Source organism: Dreissena polymorpha, chromosome 12, assembly GCF_020536995.1.
Source record: "Dreissena polymorpha isolate Duluth1 chromosome 12, UMN_Dpol_1.0, whole genome shotgun sequence".
Taxonomy (NCBI): domain Eukaryota; kingdom Metazoa; phylum Mollusca; class Bivalvia; order Myida; family Dreissenidae; genus Dreissena; species Dreissena polymorpha.
In genome coordinates, this window is record NC_068366.1 from 9,734,518 (window position 1) to 9,757,747 (window position 23,230).

Below are 23,230 nucleotides of genomic sequence, written 5' to 3' on the forward strand. Positions count from 1 at the left end.
TGAATAGCCTGTGCAAACTGCACCAGCTAATCTGGGAAGACACTTGACCCACATGCATTAAGCCCAGTTTCCCAGACCGAGACTCGTGATATAAAGATGGTCTTGACATGCTGGTTTGCAGCCATGACACTGTGAAGGGCCAGGGGTCAGACAACATTGTACAAGATTATAAAGATGGAGTCTTGATGGTCCGACTAATTAATTAAACCAATCGTTATTTTTTTGTTTATGCTGCTGGGTCAATTCAATTAAACCAATAGTCGTTTTTGTTTATGCTGCCTGGTTCATCTAAATTATTGCAATATTTGAGGAATGAAGCCTTGTTATGGGAATTTCTTACAAGACCTATTGATTAGTGGAAGATAATTTTAAGAACAGATGAATTAAATATGAGAACAACTCATTATAAGAATGAATATCCATTTTTTCCAAAAGTTATTCACTGCTAATCTACTTTACTTTCTATTCTGTCCATGCACACATTTATTCAGTAATGGGTGAGTTAATACCACACTAGTACCCAATTAAAATACACCCACCTTCTCGGGTGTGAGGCAGCGCATATTGGTACACTTGATCACGTGTCCCAGGAAGTCCTTGAGGCTGGACAGGTTTGTGTTCACAGCCACCTTGTTCTCCCACTCAAACTCTGCCCACATCTGCCTGAACTCTGAGTCCGTACATGTGTTAGGTACGATGTAGTCCATGATGTCAATGTGGATGTCGTTCAGTACCACCACGTTGCGGTCACTGGCTGCTCCGGTCACGTCATATACTGTGTGGGCAAGTGAGAACAAAGATAATATATGGTTTATAAATGTAGCTGTTGAAGCAAATCAAGGCTTCTTGTATTTCTGTTGCAATAGCAAGTGAGAACATCCCATTATATATGAGCTGGGCTCTGAACAAACTGCTTTATGCATCTGTATAAAGTGTTGTCATGCCCAGACAAGCCTGTGCAGTCTGCACAGGCTAATCAGAGACAACATCTGCTGCTCTTATAGAATATTGGGTTTAAAGGTCTTTTTAAAATGAAAATCCACTCTAGGTGGAGTGCCTTCCCTAATTAGCGGTTGCAGACTGCACAGGCTAATCTGGGACGACACTTTACGCACGTATATTGTTCCCAGAGCGAGGCTTACATAATGGTTAAGAAATGTGGCATTAAATAATGTGGCATTAAGAAATGTGGCATTAAATAATGTGGCATTAAGAAATGTGGCATTAAGAAATGTGGCATTAAATAATGTGGCATTAAGAAATGTGGCATTAAATAATGTGGCATTAAGAAATGTGGCATTAAATAATGTTGAATCACAAAAAGACTTCTATTGCAACAGCATGTTGAAATGCTACTTCAAAAAGTAATAATTATATTCAAACTGATGTTATCAACATTCATGTAATAACAGTCAGCATAACAAAGATATTGTAAGAAAGCAAGAACTTCTTCATTTGACAGAACTGAGGATATTTAAAAAAGCTATTGTGAGTTATGTTTTGTGTTTCAAAATCTTAATGCACTTTTTTTTAAATTGAAGCTATATTATCAGGATTAATGTGAACAGTCACTAGTTTTGTTTAAAACAGATGTTGTGATACTTTAAAAAGTAAGCGTGCTTTTGGAGATAAAAAAAATAGTCAATTAATAAACTTAAAACACTACTAGTTACTAAGTGTTCCTAGAACTAACAGAGCGAAGATACATACCAATATTTCCAAAGATGATGCCACTCTCCGTAGAGGCCACTTTCACATTGGCCTTGATGTTACAGAAGTCGTGAGGGGCCATTGTCTGGGGCTGGGGTTTCTCCACTAGCTTCAGGTCACCTGGGAAATAAGGGGCCAGGGGTCAATACACAAATTCCATCAAAGATCTGTTAAAGGTTATTTGCTAAGGAGCATAATTTTATTGAAATGTGTGATTCAATGTGTAATGTTGGGATACAAACTAGAGAACAATTATCTACTACTTTAGGCTATATTGCACTTTACCGGTACGTAGTTGTTTACCATTATCGACAAAGCGGGGGTTTGGGGGCGATAGCCGCCGATACTAAGGAAATATATAGGATAGAAAGGATAATTAGCTGTTGCGTTAGGTGTTGCAGGTAAGTGTTAGGGTACGCTTTTCTGTTCTTTTTAATAACCGGTAAAGTGCAATTGCCGCCTACTTTACATTCTACAGTCAAATCTGTACATTAAATTGGGGAAAACTGTGGGAAGTGATGGCAATTAAGAATTTTTAACTTCATTTGCACCAAAGCTTAGTTTAATGGCTACTTAGAAAGTGTTCTGTTTCATTCATCATTTAAGACTATATATTTTTTAACTTTGGGATTGCATTGAGGTAAACATTGTGTAAGTTCTTCCTTGCAAATGATATATTGGAAGCAACTTCTTTTTTACTTGTACAACTTTGTCTACCACCAGGCTTGGTTGCTCAAAACTAACGGCCAGTTCAGCAAACAGCCATTCATTTTTGGATCAAGTTATTCATGTGACCTAATTGTTAACCCTATGATATTTTTGTTTATTTTAAACAAATTAGTTTGCTCCAATAATTTGAATATGTTTGACAATAAAATTGCTTTTAAAATTAATTTGATTTGTGTCTCAAATTTCTGATCTCTTAACTGGCCTTAAAGTTTTGAGCAAGTAGGTCGTGGCACAAATCCTACCGAGTGTGGCCAGTTCCAGGGTGAGGTTCTGCAGTGTGTCCGAGGTCTGGTTGACAATCAGTACGTCCAGCACGATGTCAAACTGGTTCACATGCACGTAGGCCTCCGCATAGACCGGGTCTGAGAATCCAGTCAGCTGCGTCACCTGCAGGGACATAGGGTGGAGGGGGTATTGTACATGCATAACAAAGTCTTAGAACAAGTTCTGATATAGCTCTCCAATATTAACATTGCACTGACCTTTATGCATGAATGGTTTAAAATTCTGTTATGATGTATATCTTAGTTTCCATATTAGGATTTTAATCCATTGAAGCCTACTATACTAAGTATACTGTTATGATCTCATTCAACTTGTGTTAAATGTGCACAAACAGAACCAAATGCATTACAAAATACAATACATGCTAATGGAGTTCATGAGTGCCAGGTCTATGTTGAGCTAAATACATACTAAGCAACTGGTATGACAGAGTACAGCTAGTATAGTTACCACACATCCTTTTTCAAGAAATAACAATCAATCAATGGGACAGTCAAGACTACTTCATACAAGAATTAACTCGTAAAACATCAATAAACAAGAGATGTGTTTTTTCAGAAAAACAATGCCCCCTAATGCGCTGTTTTGAAGCCATATCTTTGACCTTGAAGGATAACCTTGACCTTTCACCACTCAAAATGTGCAGCTCGATGAGATACACATAAATGCCAAATATCAAGTTGCTATCTTCAATAGTGCAAAAGTTATGACTAAGGTTAAAGTTTTGGAACAGAATGACAGACAGGCCAAAATCAATACTCCCGATCATTCGACCTGGGGGCATTAAAATACAGGTCAATTTGTTTACATTAGTATTCAATATTACAAAATAACATTTCAAATAGCACTGCACATACAAATATTTCAATATCATTACTGCCATACCTTGTTGAGTTTGGATGCCCCCAGAGGGTCCTTTTCTTTCTTGTTGGTCATGCCCAGGGCCTGGGACAGGGTCAGCTCAAACATGTTCTGAGGAAAGAGCAACATTATGATTATATAAGGAAAAATGCTGTGATTTACAATTTGTAAGTCACTAACTGATTAATTTCTCACATTAAGTAAAAATGGGCAAGCTTACGAAATTGACTTGCTCTTGAAGATTTCAGAATTCTAGCTTGTCGTCTGATTTTTTTATTAGCTTATGGAGTAGTTGATCATATTTAATAATTATGTCGCCGTGGTATAATAAATATGTTGTCCGCCTAGCAACTGAGGGTTCACGGGTTCGAACCTCATGATGAAAGCGTTCTTAAGATCTCCCACAAAGACACCAAGTACTGGAAACGGACTCGAGAGTGTTTCAATTAGCCTGAGGCTTTCAATGCAAACAAGCTACAATAAATAAGTTTAAACTGAACTAGTAATCATATTATGCGTAAGGTACACTCAATTTTATTCCTGTGATTGTTTAACTAAGATTCTTGCATTTAAACAAACAACTAATAACTAATATTAAAACTAACATTTACAAAATGCTCAAATGAGTTATTACAAATTATTACACTATTTAATACAAAAAATACTCAAACTTTTGAGATTTCAAATACAGAAACTGCTTTAAACAAATCAAAAGCTTCCAGTTTAAAACCACAATAACAAATTATCATGTCAAAACCATGAACCAAATCACAATCAAGATTTTACTATTAACTCCCACTCAGAAGCGAAGTGAAATGGCCAAATGCAACCAGCATTAAAACAAGAACAGCCTGCAAGTAACTTGCCGGCTATTGAAGTTTTATGCTGTTTGCTGCTCATCAGTATCTTAGAGTTGGAAACGAAGCTTTTAAACTTTATTCTATTAAGAAAGGCCTTAAATTGTATTGATTTTCTAGGGACTGCAAAGGGTAAAATGCACATCTGTGTACGAAATGGTTAAAATGAGGATACATAATATGAATACAACACAGAGTGTAGCCTACCTCCGTGGCTCCCAGCTCATTCTTGTTGACTAGCTGAGCGAAGGAGATTGGGTCATCAGCCTGCACCTTTACCACCTTCTTCTGTAGGGCCTGTAGAATATATGAGCCTCGTAGAACAGGGATTAATGCGTGTGCGTAAAGTGTAGTCCCAGATAAGCCTGTGCAGTCTGCACAGGCTTATCTGTGACAAAGCTTTTAAAACAAGTCTCTTTTAGCTTAAATCCATTAAAGGCAGAAAGTATTGTCGCTGATCAGCCTGTGAGCACTGACCTGGTCTTCAGTACAGTTTAAGTCATGTTGTATTTCAGACACAATTTTATTGAAAAGAATCATGTAGAACTTGGACAGCATCAGGATGCTTGCGTCCCATGATGGACTATTATAAACATCTATGTATTAAGTCACATGGTATTTTAAGACACGCAGTTCACCACGAAAAAAGCTCTTATAAAATAAGGTATAATCTGTACAGTTATCAGGAAAACATGTAATTAAGTATATCTATATCCAAATTTGTCCAAAGTTTCAGGCCTGTCCGAAATCCAACAGAAAGCACCCTAAGGAACTCATGTAAGTTACGAAGTATTTGCAAATCAATCTTGAAACAGGCAGAAAATCCACTGAAAGCACGAGAACCCAAACCCTTGCTCAGTTAACAAATCTGCTCCCCAAAACCCCAGACTCCTACCTGCTGTTGCTCCTTTTCCTCAGCCATCTTGGCAGCTAGCATGAGAGAGACAGAGTTACGTGAGGCCGTGTTGAAGATGTCCAACATCAGGGGACTCTGGTCGGCCAGCACGCGCAGGCACGTGGCAATACGATCCACATCATCATCTGTAATTGGCTGCAACCCACAACACCAGATGCAATAAAGTACGGTATTTGTATAATATCATGCTATCTTAGTATCTGACATTTATATTTTTATTGTTGTAGGATATAGTTTTGTGTGTAAGCTTTTTGCTGAAAAACATGTTGTTGTTGCTTTTGTTCAAAATGCTTCTAAATATCAAAAGCTATGAAAAAACAGGAAAGCATCATATAAACAAATTCAATACAAAACAGAATTTCTATTTCTGCAAACAAACTAATACATTGCACTGTCACATTTCAATTTTAACAAGAAAATTTAAGTTTGTATTAATTAGATACAATTTCTCTCTGTTTGTTTTTGCTATATGTATGTTAATGCTATTTACGATAGTAGATACCTACCTTGGTTGGGATTCCAGACTTGCCGAGGTGTAGGACAGATGCCATAATGAACATGGCCTCAGCCAGGAATGCCTGGAAAGAAATAGCACAGCAGTGCACTATAGAGTGTAGAACGACAAGCACATCTTATAATCTATCATACAACTATAAACCTTTCTCTGGGTAACCAGGGCTTAATGAATGTGAGTAAAGTGTCATCCCAGATTAGCCTGTGCAGTCCAAACAGACTAATAAGGGACAACACTTTTTTGGTATTTTTTGTTTAAAGGAAAGTGTAGTCCCTGATAAGCCTGTGCAGATTGCACGGGGTAATCTGGGACAATGCTTCACGCTCATGAATTAAGACCCGTTTTCTCAAAGTGCGGCTCAAATTCAAGTTACAGTGAAATTCCTGAAGGTGTAATAACTAAGCTCCAACCTTTTAATAGTGATGGCAAAGTTTAGATTACAATTTAATGGCTTCAGAAACGTGAAATTAGTCTGCTTCATAAAGACAGAGACCAACCTCAAACTGACTTCTACGTTACCCTGGCTGTGGGGGGATAATTTCACTTTTCATAGAACAGCATAATGAGCAGAGCTCTTGGAAAACGGGGCTTAATGCATGTGCATAAAGTGTAGTCCCAGATTAGCATGTGCAAACTGCACAGGCTAATCAGGGACAACTCTTTCTGCTGTGATAGTATTTTTCATGATAATCCAGCAGGGCCAAACACCCTTTTTGGGGTAGGGGCCTCAGCCTTTTTTAGGGGAAAACTAGCGCGATTTTTTCTTATTTGGGGAAAATAAGAAATTTGTAAGTTTTCGTATTTACTTCTGTGATCTTGGTGGTAAAGCGTCTGTATGAAACATGTATGTCGTAAAATTAAAGCAAGCTGTAAAAATAAGAGCAAATCAAACACGTGAAAATAGAAGCCGTAAACGCACTAACAGGAATAACTTACCAGGTGTTTCTTAGTTGATACAATAATATTCCAAAAATATCCACATGACTGAAAATATTTCAAGTCTAAATAGCCTTTTAATGTAATCTATTTATAGCTTTTGAATTTGGCTCTTTCCGTCATTCGCCGATTGGTCACAATGAAAAATTACGCCATGCTTCGCTAGGTTAGCAAAACTAATTCGATCAATACGCATACTCCTCTAGGAGAAAAATATGGGAGGTAATGAAAGGCATATTCAACAAACAATACGAATACCCCCCTCCCCTGCTAGGAGACTTTTTACGTCTCTGGGTTTTTCCAGCCTAATAGAAGGCTCGACAAGTAAACAATTTTCACTTTTATACGAAGTTTAGATATTATTTTTGGTGGGTAATTTTTCCAGTATTGGGGAAAATTTTGGCCAAATTAGGGCCAAAAAGGTGGTTACTTTGGTTGGGAAAACGGCTGATATTTGGCTTCTTCAAAGAAAGGTGTTTTGACCCTGTCCAGTCTTGGCCAAAAGTGTAATCCCTGATTAGCGTGTGAAAACTGCACAGTCTAATCTGGGATGAAACTTAAGGAACATGCAGTAAGCCAAGTTTTCCCAGCATCAGACTCATATAAACTCTTTTAACATTGTATCCTGGTTGCGTACATTCTGTTTCTTGTGGTCGTGGGTGAGAGCCATGTACCGAAGGGCCAGCTTGGTGAGACACGTGGCCAGGGCAGCGCCCACAAAGAAGTCTCCGTCCATCAGGAACTGACGCATCGGCGGGCTGAAATGGGAGAAGTATGTGAGTGGTGATCTGAGACAATGGGATTGAATGCACGTGCATAAAGTTTTGTCCCAGATAAGCCTGTGAAGTCCACACAGGCTAATCTGAGAAAACACTTTCTGCCTAGACTGGATTTTCGCTAAGAGGAAACTTTCTGTAACAAGAGGGCCATGATGGCCATGTATCACTCCACTTTTTTATGCGAAAAAAGCGTGCAAAGCGCATGGGTTGAAATGTACTCAAGCATGTGACTTTCTCTTTCTATCCCTCGTCCCACTGGGCGCTAAAAGTTGGAAGGGTGAGCATTTTTATATATTCATTTTTGTGACCCCCGGGGCAGGGTCAAATTTGACCCCAGGGGCATAATTTGAACAAACTAAGTAGAGAACTATTAGATGTCACTACATACCAAATTTGGTAGCACTAGACCTTAAGGTTATGGACAAGAAGATTTTTAAAGTTTGCACAAAATAGGCTTTATATAAGCATATGTTTATTTTTGTGACCACCGGGGCAGGGTCAAATTTGACCCCAGGGGCATAATTGGAACAAACAAAGTAGAGAACTATAAAATGTCACTACATACCAAATGTGGTAGCACTAGACCCAATGGTTAAGGACATGAAGATTTAGTTTGCACAAAATAGGCTTTATATAAGCATATGTTCAATTTATTGACCCCCAGGGCGGGGTCAAATTTGACCCCAGGGGCATAATTTGAACAAATTTGAAAAAGGTACACCCCAGGAACATTTGTGAGAAGTTTGATCAGAATTGGACTTGTAGTTTAGAAAAAGAAGATGTTTTAAGAAAAAGTTAACGCACAGGCGCACGCACGCAGGACGGACACAGGACCATGACATAAGCCCCGCTGGCCTCTGGCCAGTGGAGCTAATAAAAAATTCCATAAAAGAGGCAAGCGTCAACCCTGATTTAACAGTGCAAACTATGTTTCAGATGGGTGTGTTTCATATTACAAAAAACTTTCTAAATAATATGTCTAAATATAGAGTATAATCTTTAAGTCACTTCTTATTATTTATTTATGTAATCTTGTCACAAATAAAAGCATACACATTTGAAATTCTTTTTTTTAAATACTTGTGCAAAAAGTAGAAATATGCAGTGTATTATTAAATGTTGATATTTCATGTTAAATCTCATTGACATGCCCCTCAGAAGTATTAACCATAATTTTTTGAAAGTCCATAGATAAACACATAGAAATTTTACATAAATAATCTGCGAGTGTGTAATTATTATTACTTTTTTTTTAATTATTAACTTACTTCTCTGCTTTCTTCACATTGGATGTCTTATCGAAGGCACTCTGAGTGGCGTATGTCCCATCAGCAGTGACCAGACGCTGTATGTTGCCTCCACCCGACATCATGTCTGTGAGGGGTATAGACAAACACTGCTTTACAATACAACCAACAAAAAACAAACATATTTGAATTTTGCTCTGGGAAAATGGGGTTTAATGCATGTGCATAAAGTATTGTCCCACTTTACCCGTGGATTAATGCATGTGCGTAAAGTATTGTCCCACTTTACCCGTGGATTAATGCATGTGCGTAAAGTATTGTCCCACTTTACCCGTGGATTAATGCATGTGCGTAAAGTATTGTCCCACTTTACCCGTGGTTTAATGCATGTGCGTAAAGTATTGTCCCACTTTACCCGTGGTTTAATGCATGTGCGTAAAGTATTGTCCCACTTTACCCGTGGTTTAATGCATGTGCGTAAAGTATTGTCCCACTTTACCCGTGGTTTAATGCATGTGTGTAAAGTGTTGTCCCACTTTCCCGTTGCAGTTCACATAGGCATATCAGAGGCTATATTTTCAACTTAAATTGTATTTCTGTTAAATAGAATTCTTTTCTTAGCTAAAAATCAAATTTAAACAAAGTATCCTCTCGGCTTAGCCTATGTGGACTGCACAGGCTTATCTGTGACGACACTATGCAAATGCACTTAGACCCGTATTCACAAAGCAAGGCTCAAATGTTGTAATTATCAACCAAGTGTCCGTTTTTAATATGTGAGAATAATAAGCCATAGAATTCTAGATGTTTGTCAGCAAAATATTTTGGCAAGCAGATTTAAAGAAAAAATAAATCATAAGCAAGAGACGTGTTTGTCAGAAACACAATGCCCCCTAATGCGCCGCTTTTTTTTTCCCTTTGACCTTGAAGGATGACCTTGACCTTTCACCACTCAAAATGTGCAGCTCCATGAGATACACATGCATGCCAAATATCAAGTTGCTATGTTCAATATTTCTAAAGTTATTGCAAAACTTTAATGTAAGATTAAAGTTTTGATGAGAGAATGACAGACAGACAGGCCAAAACCAATATACACCCGATCTTTCCATCCAGGGGCATAAAAAGTATGAACAAGCCTTAGCATCAATTAAACCATTACCTTTGTTTATTATTATTATTGTTTATTGACGTTTATTTGATAACTTTGTGTCTGAGAAAAGAACTACAAATGTGCATGTATCCTTCAGCTAAATAAATAGATTTTTACCTTTCTTAACATTCTAAATTCTTAACCCTTTATCACTAAGATACGCATTTTGACCTTTTTGTAGCCCCCTTAAGAAATCAAACAAAATTTAAGACCTTTCTTAGTAGATTCAAGTTCTAAAGCCTTCATTTCCAAACCTAAGAAACTGCATAAAAACCAGCACAGACTGTGAGTGACTGGCAGGCTGTTCTGGTTTTATGCGGGTTGCATATAGCAGTTTACGCTTTGCTTCTGCGCGGTTAACAAGTAATGCCCTTACCATCCTCCTTGACCTCCCCTGCTGCCTTCTTCAGTTCATCATCCACAATTGGCAGCTGTGGAAACATGGCAGGGTTTTACAAGGAAATTATGTAAAACTAACAACATTTCAACCAAGAGCAGTAGAAATTGTGGAACCCATACAGGATTTATTTTAAACTCTCCCTAGGTTACAGAGGCCACTTTTGACAATATACAATACTAGAAAACAACAAGAAATGAGTTGTCAGAAACACAATGCCCCCTATTGCGCCGCTTTGAAGCTATATATTTGACTTTTGACCTTTAAGGATGACCTTGACCTTTCACCACTAAAAATGTGCAGCTTTATGAGATACACATGCATGCAAATATCAAATTGCTATCTTCAACAATGCAAAAGTTATGACCAAGTTTAAAGTTTTGACGCCGCTTTGAAGCCATATATTTGACCTGGACCTTTCACCACTCAAAATGTGCAGCTCCATGAGGTACATATGCATGCCAAATATCAAGTTGCTATCTTCAATATTGCAAAAGTTATTCAATATTGCAAAACTTTAAGGTCAAAGTTTTCCACAGAATGACAGACAGACAGACAGACAGACAGGCCTAAAAGAATATACCCCTGATTATTCAATCCAGGGGCATAAGATCCTAAAAAAAATTAATGTACAAAATTTGGCTCAATTGTTTTAAATGGCAATTTTGTTTAACAAATATTAAAATCTAAGATGAAAGAAACACCAATTTTGTAAAACAATTACGTCTACATTTTATAAATTGATATCAATATCATGATCAAGTCAATGCATATTAAAGACACAACATGACATGTTCATTAAACAAATCCTTCCAAGCTATAATAGCTAGACAAATAATCACCAGAATTTATGATACAAAACATTGAAGCATAATATTTTTCTCATAATCTTTGCTGGTTTTACAGATGCAATATATCCATCTTACCTCTCCAAGTGACTGCCGTACGAGGGTCATCACACTCTGGATGTCCTCAGAGGAGGAGCAGTACTCCCCTAGGATCCACAGGGCTGCTCTCTGTATCCTGAAAACATTCAGTGGAGTGCAACCTTTGACTATAATAGTTGTGTGGTTCATTTGAGCCTTGTTCTGGGAAAACTGGGCTTAAGTCATGTGCGTAAAGTGTCGTCCCAGATTAGCATGTGCAGTCTGCACAGGCTAATCAGGGATGACACTCTGCCTAAACTGATTTTCCACTAATAAGATACTTCATTTACAAGAAAAAATTAATAACAGCATAGTGTTGATCCAGATTAACTTTGTGGACTGCAGGGTCTAATCTGGGACAACACTTTACTCTCATGCATTAAGCCCAATTTTCCTAGAACGCGGGTCACTTGTGTTAGGTCACTAAAGAATTGATATGAAATTTATTTTGACTAGAAAAGTCTTTACAGTTATTCCATTATGCTTAACAAGAATGCATGACTTAAATGCTTGGGTCAGGTGGCCATTACATTAATAAATACTAATAAGTTACAAATCACAGTACACACACAGAAAACTTTGACAAAATACTGTTTTACTCAACAGGTGTCTTATACAGCCTTTCCTTACCAAAAAATAATTAAAACAAAATCAAGTGAAATGGCCACTTTGTTGTATATTTAATATATTTTTTTAAAAGAATCCAAGACAGTTCTTACTTGACAGCCTTGATGGTAGAGAAGACATCAAGCAGCCGGGAGATGATGAGAGGTCGGAGAGACTCAAAGCGATGGATGGCCTCTCGGATAAACACCAGTACATCAGCAGCCGCCGCCTCATTGGTGTCTCCCAGGAACTCTATCAGCTGTGGACAACAACGAGCCATGTGAACATTGGCAAGTTTTAAAAACATCGAAAAATTTGAAAAATGTTTACACTCTCCAAAGCTAACTTCAAAAACTATGCAAAACAACACATAATTTGGATTGAAATCTCTAAAGCTCAAAGTGATGTTATACTGCCATAATAGGTTGTTTCCAATTAACTTCCTTAAGAATCACATGTACATAAAAATTGTTTATTAGTTAATATTTTAGCCAAATCTATTAAAATAAGATCAGGATAAGACAAGAGGACCAAGGGCCAAAAGGCGCTCACCTGAGAAACAAAGCAACCAAACTATTCTGACTTATAATGTTACTTCTAGATGATTACAAGCTTTTTCTTCCATGTGGCCTAGTGACCTATTTTTTTTAAATTTCAAACCACCTTGTTTCAAACTCTGCCATGATTTCAGTGGCACAAATCTTCTTACAAAGTTTTATGAAAATCGGACAATAAATGTGGTCTCTAAAGTGTTAAGGTTGATGACAGACGAAGCACAAAAGGTGATCACAAAAGCTCACCATAAGCAGGTTGTGTGCAAGCATACGCATGCACAGACAAATGAATTGCTCAATTCCTCTCAGTAATTTATTAAAATTTTGTTTTGTTAAAAAATATCTGCAAATCACTACAGCACATACTTTTGTAAATAATTCTAACTACTACATATTTTTTCAACTAACAAAATAGGTGAACAATATAAATGACTGTGCATTATACATGATGTTTGACAGTAAAACACTTCAGAACTCACCACAGGTATGATGGTGGTGGCGATGTCTGGGAACTTGATGGAGAGCTGGTGCAGGGTGCGGACCAGCAGCTGTCGGTACTTGCCCGTGTCCTCATGCTCTATGTTGTTGGTCTTCACTACCTCCTTCTTCAACACCAGCACCATCTTACAAGCAGGGAGAGAAGGTACCATTACAAATTGTTTACACCATTATGGTTGAATGACATTATTTTACATATTTTATTATTACATAATCAAACACAGCTAAGGTGACGGAATAAACGGATGAGAAAGGTTATCCTAATAAAAAGTTACAGTTAAATTAAATTATTTTATCAATATGTTTAATACAACACATCTTGTGATTGGGCAGGGAGAGGGTAATGTTAGAAATACAGTAGACTCTGCCAATACCGGACTCTCTGAATATTGGAACTCCCCCCATTCCGAACGGTCGTGCCAGTCCCGTATTTTCTCCTTCTATTTCTTTGTTAAAAAATGTTGAATAAACTGAACTCTCTCAAAACCGGAAACCGAACGGATGTCTCCGTGAATTTGGTCATTTTCAACGTAAAATACATTGAGTACACCGGACGGTCCAAATTCTCAAGATGCCCGAGGCGTGAAAATTACAATACTTAGTCAGCACAGTGCGTGCGGTGTCACACATTTTGCTCGCGCAATCATCGATAATCGGCTTAAACATACCATAAAGGTGTCAAGTCGTTACCGCGCTAAAGAAGTCCGATTAAATAATGTAAAACAAACTGTGAATGTCTATAATAGACGTGCAGTAACACCAAAAAGTGATTGACTCGATCGTTTTACTAAGCTTATGATAAACAATTTAATTACAAAATTAATGCAGGCCATTGCGACAATTACTTTCTTGTGATCTTTTCGGGTAGTTTAAAAGATCTCATAGCCATGTTTTTAACGCTTAAATGGTTGTTTGTTTGTTTGTCAGATAAAGCTGTGAGAAATCTGACAGTTAAATATCCATTCATCTGTCTGCAAATTCACTCATTGCCTTTTCTTAATTTCAAACGAATCTTCAGCATTAATAGTCTCAAATCAACAAGTCTTCTCAAATCGTTATTCGTAAAAATTGTCTTTAAGGTTTAATTAATTCAGAGCTATTTATAGCGAACTCGAACACGACTCACTCGCCTACATGACAAATGTCACGTATGTACATGTATAAAGAACCACACTTGGGGATTAATCAAAACAAGTCGGTATGGAATGTTTTTTGCTATTAATCGAATAAAAACACATTTTTTGAAGAATGCTTTAAACATAAACCTTACATGAGTACAGCTATCACATGGTACATGTAAATGTATATGGTTTGTTTTATTCTTATATGATTTTGTACACAATGCATACAATGTATATTTCGCCAATATGCATACTCTTGGTAAACCGGAACTCTCTAAAAACCGGACGATCAGGCCGGTCCCCAGACAGTCCGGTTTACAGAGAGTTTACTGTAGTTTAAACCATCATGACTTAAATATTTACAATTATCTTTAATACAATACATCTAGCGGGAGGGCAGGGTGAGAGGGTTCTGATAGTTTAAACCATTACAGCTAAATTAAATTGAGTCTCGCTCCTGGTAAACGGCGCTTTATGCATGTGCGTAAAGTGTCGTCCCAGATTAGCTTGTGCAAATATAAAGCATATGCAAATCAGGGACGACACTTTCCTCTTGTATTACATTTTTCCTTTAAAGGAGGTCTCTGTGCAGAGAAACTCCATCTTAGGCTACACACGTCAGCCCCCTCCTATCCACTCACCTCCTCCACAGATCTCGAGGTCACAAGGTCGAGGGCCAGGTTCAGAGTCTTCTTCCTCACTTCCTGGTCTGGGGCACTCAACACCCGCAGAATGTCCATCACCAGCTCCTGGAATAACATCAGGGGTGTGGCTTAAGAACATCATCAGGGAAGGAAAATGACATACACCCTTACAGGGTTCAACTAAACTTAATTTGTATAGATCCAGTTTATAAAATTAGTAAAATTAGTTGGACATTAAAAGGGAGGAAATCAGATGAGAGGTGGACAAATCAAACCAGGGAACATAAATTGACAACCAGAACTTGCAGAAGTTTTTACAGTATGTGACAAGCACAGCAAATCTCAGAAAATTCAAGGAACTTGATAAAATAGCAAACTAAACCCGTGAGCACTATTACACACACTTTGACGGGCCCGAAGTCCCATAGAAAATCAAATTAAATGTAAGACATTTCTTAATAGATTCAAATTTTAAAAGCTTCATTTCCAACCCTAAGATACTTTATAGGAGCAGCAAACAGATTAAAACCTGAACAGACTGTGAGTGACTTGCAAGCTGTTGTGGTTTTATGCTGGTTGAATATTGCCATTTTCACTTTGCTTCTAAGTGGGAATAGGTTTTATCGCAGAAAATGTGAGAACTTGACAAAATAGCTAACTTAACTAACCAAAATAAAGACGTGAACACTTGAACAATGTTCATACAACTTGTACTTTTTATTGAATCCAAACATGCATTCTTATATGTGTTCAGTCTCACACATTTGTTAATCATGATTGCATCTTGACCAATGAAAGACCCTTGTTCAAAGAAACTGAGCTAAACACATATGCATAAAGTGTTGTCCCAGATTGGCCAGTGTAGTTAGCAGCACAGGCTCATCTGGGACAACACTTTCCATCTTAAATGGATTTCCCTTTTGAAGCCATCCTTCAAACAAAATTTCCTAACAGCCAGCGCCCTCACACTACTTTGGGGGAAGGGGTCCGCAGTCCTTAGGAGGGGGAATTTTCGCGGCGTTTCCCTTTTTGGGGGGATTTTTTTACTTACTCTCTCATTTTTACATTTGTACATGTTTGCACTATATTCATTTTTCATAAATTAGTATGTTTGCAAAGATTAAATTGAAATAGAATTGAGATATAATAATCATGAGACACATCTTTCTATTAAAAAAAACATATACATGATTTTTTTATTTTTTTTTTAATATACTATTCAGGTGGGGGACTGCCGCCGAATTTAATAGATTGAGGGCAGAAAGTGTGGTCCCTGATCAGCCAGTGCAGACTGCACAGACTAATCTGGGACAACACTTTACGCAAATGCATTTAGCTCATTTTTTCAGAACGCTTCTAGAAATTGAAACATGCCCTTCGATCACTGCACGTACCTGTAGCACTTTCTCATGGGCCTGCACGTCTTTGAGAGCTACCAGCCTGTCCAGGACTATCAGCTTCACATTGTTGTCACTCTCCTTCACGATCAACTCGATGTAACAACTGGCTGCAGCCTAAAACACGTACACCTCGATCAGTTACTATACAGTCTTGTACATTAGGTTTCCAAATTTATACATTAAACATTTTGACCCAGGTTGCCAACATTTATTCAATGAGCGTCGTTCTGGGACAACTGTGTGTAAAGTGTCGTCCCAAATTAGCTTATCGTCCTATTAGCCTGTGCAGTCCACACAGGCTTTTCAGAGATGACAATTTCCGCCTTAACTGGATTTTCATTTAAGAGACTTCCTTCACATAAAAAATTCCATGAAAGAGGAAAGTGTTGTCCCTGATTAGCCTGTGTGGACTGCACAGGCCAATAGGCTGACCCTTTATGCAAAAGCTGTAACAACATGTCCTTTTGATACCCTGTTGGCTGTTAACAAGTATGAGACAATGACAGAAAATCGCAGAAAATGTGAGGAACTTGACAAAATCTTCAAACATTTTTAACATTTTATTTATTAAGTACCTTCTTAACTAAACATTCATATTCTTCTTTCCAATGCAGGTGTATCCATTTCATGACTATTAGACAAGATCGTATGTTTCTAGAGTCAGTGATCACAAAAGTGACAAATGAGCCACATTCTGGGAAAACAGGGTTTAATGCATGTGCTTACAGTGTTGTCCCAGATTAGCCTGTGCAGTCCGCAAAGGCTAATCAGGGATGACACTTTTCCCTTTAACTTGATTTTTGTTAAAAAGACACTTCCTTTAAACAGAAATTCCATAAAAGTGGAAATTGTCATCCCTGATTAGCCTGTGCAGACTGCACAGGTTTATCTATGATGACACTTAACGCACATACAAATGTATATCCTGTATACCTTGATAGCAGTGGGAGCACTCGACAGGGTCACAAGGGTACCAGCCGCCTCGTACCTCACAGCTGGGCTGGAGGAGTTGAGCAGGTTGTAGATACAGCGGATGAACCGCGCACGCTCAGAGGGGTTGGCATGACACACCTGCAGAATAGAGTCAAGATTTATCTATTTAGATTTTCTTTGTTTATATTAACATAGAAGCATTTTGGTTGTTAACCAATTCGAAGACAGTTCAAGATTTTGGAAATTAATGGAATATTTTTGTTCAAGGGGAGAGGAACTCCAAGCTGAAAACAACTGTGTCCAAACGTGACATTGAAATAATATTGTTTTCTTATAAAAAAGAACTTCAAATAAAATAGAAATAATGCCTTCCTGCAATCCAGATAGATATAAAAGACAGTGACTGTACCTTGTAAATAAGCAAAAATTAATTTGTCCCATAGGTGTCATTTTACTTATTTTGTTAACCCTTTGCATGCTGGGAAATTTGTCGTCTGCTTAAATGTCGTCTGCTGAATTTATAAAATTCGCATTTTCTTCGATTTTTTTTCAAAGAATACCATCATAATAGCAAACAGTTTGGATCCTGATGAGACGCCACGTTCTGTGGCGTCTCATCTGGATCCAAACTGTTTGCAAAGGCCTTTAAAATTCGGTTCCCGCACTGAAAGGGTTAATAAAAAAATCAAATAAAATACAAAATAATGATATCCTGCATACAAATGTCTATAAGAGTACCTTGTAAATGAGCTCAACAATGACCAGCTGTAGGATGTCCCCAAACGAGGTCACCTGCTCTATACAGCTAGATAGGTAGCTGAGAGCCCGCTCCTGCAAGACACAAGTGTGGGATCAGGGATCAAGCAACTGGGCGCCGTGGCTTTCTTTTAATCGCCCGGATCAAAAGCACCGGCGATAATCACTTCGCCCTAAAATCTGGCAATTATCATATCCGCAGCGCTATCTAAGTGGCTTCTGTTTATTACCGAATTCACGCCAAAGTCAATCAACGGACCAAATCGACGAAACTCCACCCCCTGGCTTAGTAAATTACCTATTGAAAATTGATAAGCAACCATTCACAGCGCTGGTCATTTGGGTATTTGGCAGGAATCTCTTGACCAAGCAGTGAAATCATTGAAGCGTGTAAGTGTTAGAAACTGTGTTTTTACCGCTATTGTCAAGTTTTATGGGGGTTATTATCGGATTAACGGCTCCTTTATGATAGTGAGCAATAAATAAAGTAACACTGGGACAAACTGTCACCACGATACAAAATTATAACGATTATTAGGGCCGCTATTTCTTTACCATTTAATCAATACCGTGGGCCTGGCAAAAGCATTTAATTCCTCCACAAAAACACATGAAATCTTGTTTCAACAGGAATTTGTGAGCATTTCTGTTTAATAGTTTCATTATTATAATGTTTTGGGAAGGATAAAATTTGATTAAGAAACCAACAATTTTGGAAATAAACAAGAGCTGTCAAAGGACAGCGCGCTCAACTATCTGAGTGCTTGACAGTATAACGTAAGCCATCATGGGGAAAATGTTCATATTCAATAATTTATTAGACGATCTTTCAAAAATAATAAAAAGAAAAAAAAAAAAGGGGGGGGGGTTAGGGGGAGGTGAGAGGGGGGTATAATGTGGGGTGTGGTAATTTATTTGATGATGTTTAAAAAAAATGGGGGGGGGATGGGGAGGGGTGGGGGATGAGAGGGGGGTATAATGTGGGGTGTGGTAATTTATTAGATGTTTAAAAAAAAATGGGGGGGGGGTGGGGGGGTAGGGGGGGTGGTGAGAGGGGGGTATAATGTGGGGTGTGGTAATTTATTAGATGTTTAAAAAAAATGGGGGGGAGGTTGGGGGGGGGGATTCTGGTAGGGGCGTTGAGTATTGTTTGGAAGGAATCCATTGTGGTATTCAGGTAAGTGTTGTTTTGTCAAAGTAATAATAAAATGTGATCATAAATAAAGAAGTTATGGCAATTTAAGCAATATGTTCAATTATCTAAATGTAAAAGGGGCCATAATTATGTCAAAATGCTTGATACAGTGGTCTGCTCTTGTTTATAGGTTGGGGTCATGTTGGTAAACAAGTGTGCAACATATAAAAGCAATATGTCAAAGGATATAGGAAATATTTGGGGTAGTACGCACACTTTAACATAGATTTATCAATAATATGCATATTCTAAGTATAAAAGGGGCAATAATTATGACAAAATGCATGATAGAGTTGTCTGCTCTTGTTTATAGGTTGGGGTGATGTTGGTAAACAAGTATGCAAAATATAAAAGCAATATGTCAAGGGACAATGAAAAAAAATGGGGTAGAACGAAAACGTTAACATTTGCTGCATATTCTAATTGGAAAAGGGGCCATAATTATGACAAAATGCTTGATAGAGTTGTCTGCTCTTGTTTATAGGTTGGGGTCATGTTGGTAAACAAGTATGCAAAATATGAAAGCAATATGTCAAGGAACAAAGAAAATATTTGAGGTAGTATGAAAACTTTAACATTTGCACGCAGACGCTAACACTAACGCTTACGCTAACACCGACGCCGGGGTGAGTAGGATAGCTCCACTATATATATTTCATATATAATAGTCGAGCTAAAAAGCATAACATTCCAGTGATTTTTTTGCTTTAATTTGTTACAGCCTGTGCCTTTTGAATTGGGAAAATTAGCGCGATTAACCGTGAAATTGGGAAAAATAGCGCGATAAACCATGAAATTGGGAAAAATTAAGCATAATAAATAAGATTATAAGTAACAGAAGTGATATTGTTTTTAAGTGCATGTTCAGGGACTTTCTAGAAAAGGAGTCTGGTCAAATTGGGATTTTTTTTAATCAATAAAAGTGGCAAGTTTGGGAATGATTTATGGACAAAAATGACTAAATTCAAGTTATATATTTTGTAAGATGTTTAAAAAATAAAGTTGAGACCTAGATTTATGAAATCATAATTAAGTTATATGAGACTTCTTTCTAAAAAAAAAAAAAAAATAATTTTTTTTTTATTTTTTTTTGGAAGTTGGGCTTTTTTGGGGAAATTTTGGTCAGATTTTTGGGAAAAAACGTGTTTTTTTTGCGATTGGGAAGCAGCCGAAAATCGGCTGTAAATTTGAGCAAAAAAAATCACTGCATTCACTCAATGTACTATATTTCGGATATGTTAAAATTCAGACATTTAAAGATCGGGGCATTTATGTGTTGGTTTGTTGTTGATAGTTTTTAAAACTATGTTTTATGTTATTTCAGGCAACTAGAATGGATGGTGGCAATTATCTGGGCCTTTCTGTCAGGAAATATGCGTGAAAAACATTCATTTATTTGAGCCTAGAAATCATCCACCACTAACAGAAAACGTTTTAACATCAGAAGCTATCTAAGCTTATGTATATCATGTCCAAATGACCAAATATAACTTTTTAACAATTTGAAGTGAGATGCTTTATTGTACATTGGTGTGATTCTATGTTTAAATAGTTAATTTTGAAACATTTATGCAGAATACTGTTACATTGATGTTAACATTATTATATTATTTTGGTTATTTGTGTTGTTTATCAAGTTGAAAAAAAGTTATTTATATACAAATAAAGCTTATTAAGACATTTGAAGGTATGACTTATGAAGGTAATTATTGTTTTTTTATGTTTTAACATACTTTTTAAAGTGATAATACAGTCAATGGCATTAATGTAATGTAGTAAGGTTTCTTTTAATCATTGTCCTAAATGATTGTTCTGATTAATAAGGTTGGAATAACCAACAGTTTTCACACTGCGAAAAAGTGGCAACAACTTTTTTGGGGCCGTGAGTGAAACCCCTGGGTCATGGTTCACAATGGGCCATTGGTGATCGCAAAAGATCCACTTCTCCCTACAACTGCCTCACTTCTCCCTCTCCAGAGCTTAGGGAGAAGTGACTTCTCCTAAAAATTGGAGTCTAGCTTGATCCCTGGGGATGTGGCAGTGGGGGTAATGGAATCAATATTTTTTTGCATGGAAAAAAATGAAAATATTGAGATTCAAAAATCTGGAATTTCAATAGATTTTGAAAACCAGGAATCATATTACTATGTGCTTAAAAATTTGACAGGTCGGATTAAATTTCTGGGGTCAAAAGTACAGTTATTGTCTGTGCATATTGGTGAAATTGTCTGTTAATGTATCTTCATATACATTTTTGTCAATTGCTTTGCAAATATGTGTTTTAAAAATTATATTATTTATTTAGCTTTCCGGTAACATTTGTACCAAAATGATGCACAACAAATTAAATAATCATCCTTATTATTTATATAAAATAAATATACATAGAAAACTCTAAATACAAATATTGCATTTTTTATCTTTGATTAGAGAAGAGACAAAACATGTAGATTTGCTGGCTTTTTTTTCTTGTATCATAAAAGAATATAATCTATACCACAGGTTCCAATATAATGTCAAGATCCTGCTATGCTATTAAAGTGTAGCAAGTGATTTACCGGTATACAGTCTTTGAAATTAGGCTGTTTTTACTCGCCATGGCTAGTAAATTTTGAGTCGGACGGGTAAAAGTTTGTGTCTGGGGAGTGACTTTTTCCTTCTTTATTCATATAAATTATATAAATATACATAAATGTACCAATTTTCAGGCTGGTAAATTGAAAATGCTAATTGCGATGACTGGGTATATGGAGCTTATTTCTTTGAAAATTGGGCTTAATGCATGTGTGTAAAAAGTAGTCACAGATAAGCCTGTGCAGTCAGCACAAACTAATCAGGGACAGCAATTTCTGAACAAAATTGATAATTGTTCAATAGAGACTTCCTTTCAACAAAAAATTCTACAAAAGGGGAAAGTGTCGTCCCAGATTAGCCTGCGCAAAACTGTTTTATGCACATGCATTAAGCCCCGTTTTCCCAGAGTGCAGCTCATATATCTACCTGGTCAGCATGTATGAGCATCATGAAGGCGTTCCTCTTACAGGACATGTCCTGCTCCCCCTCCAGGTACTCTGCTATCAACTCTGGAGCGTCCTGGATCAGGAAGTCAAAGTTCCTGCAAAACACAGAGGGATAGATACAGTGGGATCAGTAAAACATGCACATACACCCGTCTCTTAAAGTTAAAACTCTGCAATCATCCATATTTCACATTCCCTCATTTATATCAGAAGATATTATTTTACATGTTGTAATTGTTTTCCAAATTCAGTGGACAACATTCAAAGGGTTGAGTTCCCTGCAACATACACACAATGGGATTTTCAGTGTCTTGCTAGCTAGTGGCTGAACAGAAAGTGAAGAACCGGTTAAACATATTTATTTGGCTGAAAATATTCTCACAACCAAAGAATTATCAATTGAAGTCTCTTTCTGAGAAAACTGTGCTTTAAGTGTCATTCCAGATCAGTGCACACAGGTTAATTGGGGACGACACTTTCCACTGAAACGACTAGACACATACCTGTATATAGTGTAGATGGCGAGCACTGCATTGCGGCGCACATAGGAGTGTCTGTGTTTGAGGCACTGCCTGATGGAGGGCATGAGCGGCTCCAGCAGTTCGGGCTCCTTCAACTTGCACAAGAAACGCAGCGTTGACCCCTGAATGAACTCATTGGGATGCTGCAGATCCTGGCAACAAACAGTTGGAAAGCTTTGAAAGACTAACACACCTGAAGAATTTAACAGAGGGATTACCCCAAGTCTTAAGATGTGGGCATAATTCTGAAATTATTGGATCTGACATATAAAGAAAACACACCAGTCAATATTTCTTACTGACACTAGTAAAGACTACATGTAGATATATGGCACTTTAAATATACCTTTCTGTAAGCATCACACACAAGAATCATCTCGTGCAACATCTTCCCATCTGGCGTGTACTTGGGCACAATCTCCCAGAAAATCAGCAGCAGTTTCTTGATCATGTGATCTTGGGAGGGCATCACAAAGCGTATGATGGTCATGAGCAGGGAGGGCATTTTCTCTCCATTCAGAATCATCTGTATTGTCTTCTTCAGAGCATCTGTTTTTGTTTTTGTGTCGCCCTTTTCTGTTGAAGGATAATAATATGGGTAGTAAGGTTGTGGTGTAGTAACAGATTATAGCCTCAGTTTTTATGTTCCATACAAGGAAACAAACAAGAGAT

The 23,230-nt window shown here is 37.4% G+C and overlaps 1 protein-coding gene across 1 annotated transcript in view; it reads right to left on the reverse strand.

Moving 5' to 3' along the window:
• The window catches only part of LOC127852203 (coatomer subunit beta-like), a 47,763-nt gene that overhangs the window by 1,756 nt on the left and 22,777 nt on the right, over positions 1-23,230 (reverse strand). Inside the window, exons 3-22 of the mRNA XM_052386077.1 lie at positions 22,905-23,134; positions 22,541-22,710; positions 22,018-22,132; positions 17,805-17,897; positions 17,067-17,204; positions 16,128-16,247; positions 14,731-14,838; positions 12,950-13,093; positions 12,030-12,175; positions 11,311-11,407; positions 10,364-10,418; positions 8,856-8,961; positions 7,446-7,566; positions 5,865-5,936; positions 5,338-5,493; positions 4,650-4,739; positions 3,610-3,696; positions 2,682-2,826; positions 1,711-1,830; positions 540-775 (exon numbers count right to left, since the gene is read on the reverse strand). Of these exons, the coding sequence (XP_052242037.1) occupies positions 540-775; positions 1,711-1,830; positions 2,682-2,826; positions 3,610-3,696; positions 4,650-4,739; positions 5,338-5,493; positions 5,865-5,936; positions 7,446-7,566; positions 8,856-8,961; positions 10,364-10,418; positions 11,311-11,407; positions 12,030-12,175; positions 12,950-13,093; positions 14,731-14,838; positions 16,128-16,247; positions 17,067-17,204; positions 17,805-17,897; positions 22,018-22,132; positions 22,541-22,710; positions 22,905-23,134 (2,549 nt within the window). The remainder of the gene's footprint in view (positions 1-539; positions 776-1,710; positions 1,831-2,681; positions 2,827-3,609; positions 3,697-4,649; positions 4,740-5,337; positions 5,494-5,864; positions 5,937-7,445; positions 7,567-8,855; positions 8,962-10,363; positions 10,419-11,310; positions 11,408-12,029; positions 12,176-12,949; positions 13,094-14,730; positions 14,839-16,127; positions 16,248-17,066; positions 17,205-17,804; positions 17,898-22,017; positions 22,133-22,540; positions 22,711-22,904; positions 23,135-23,230) is intronic.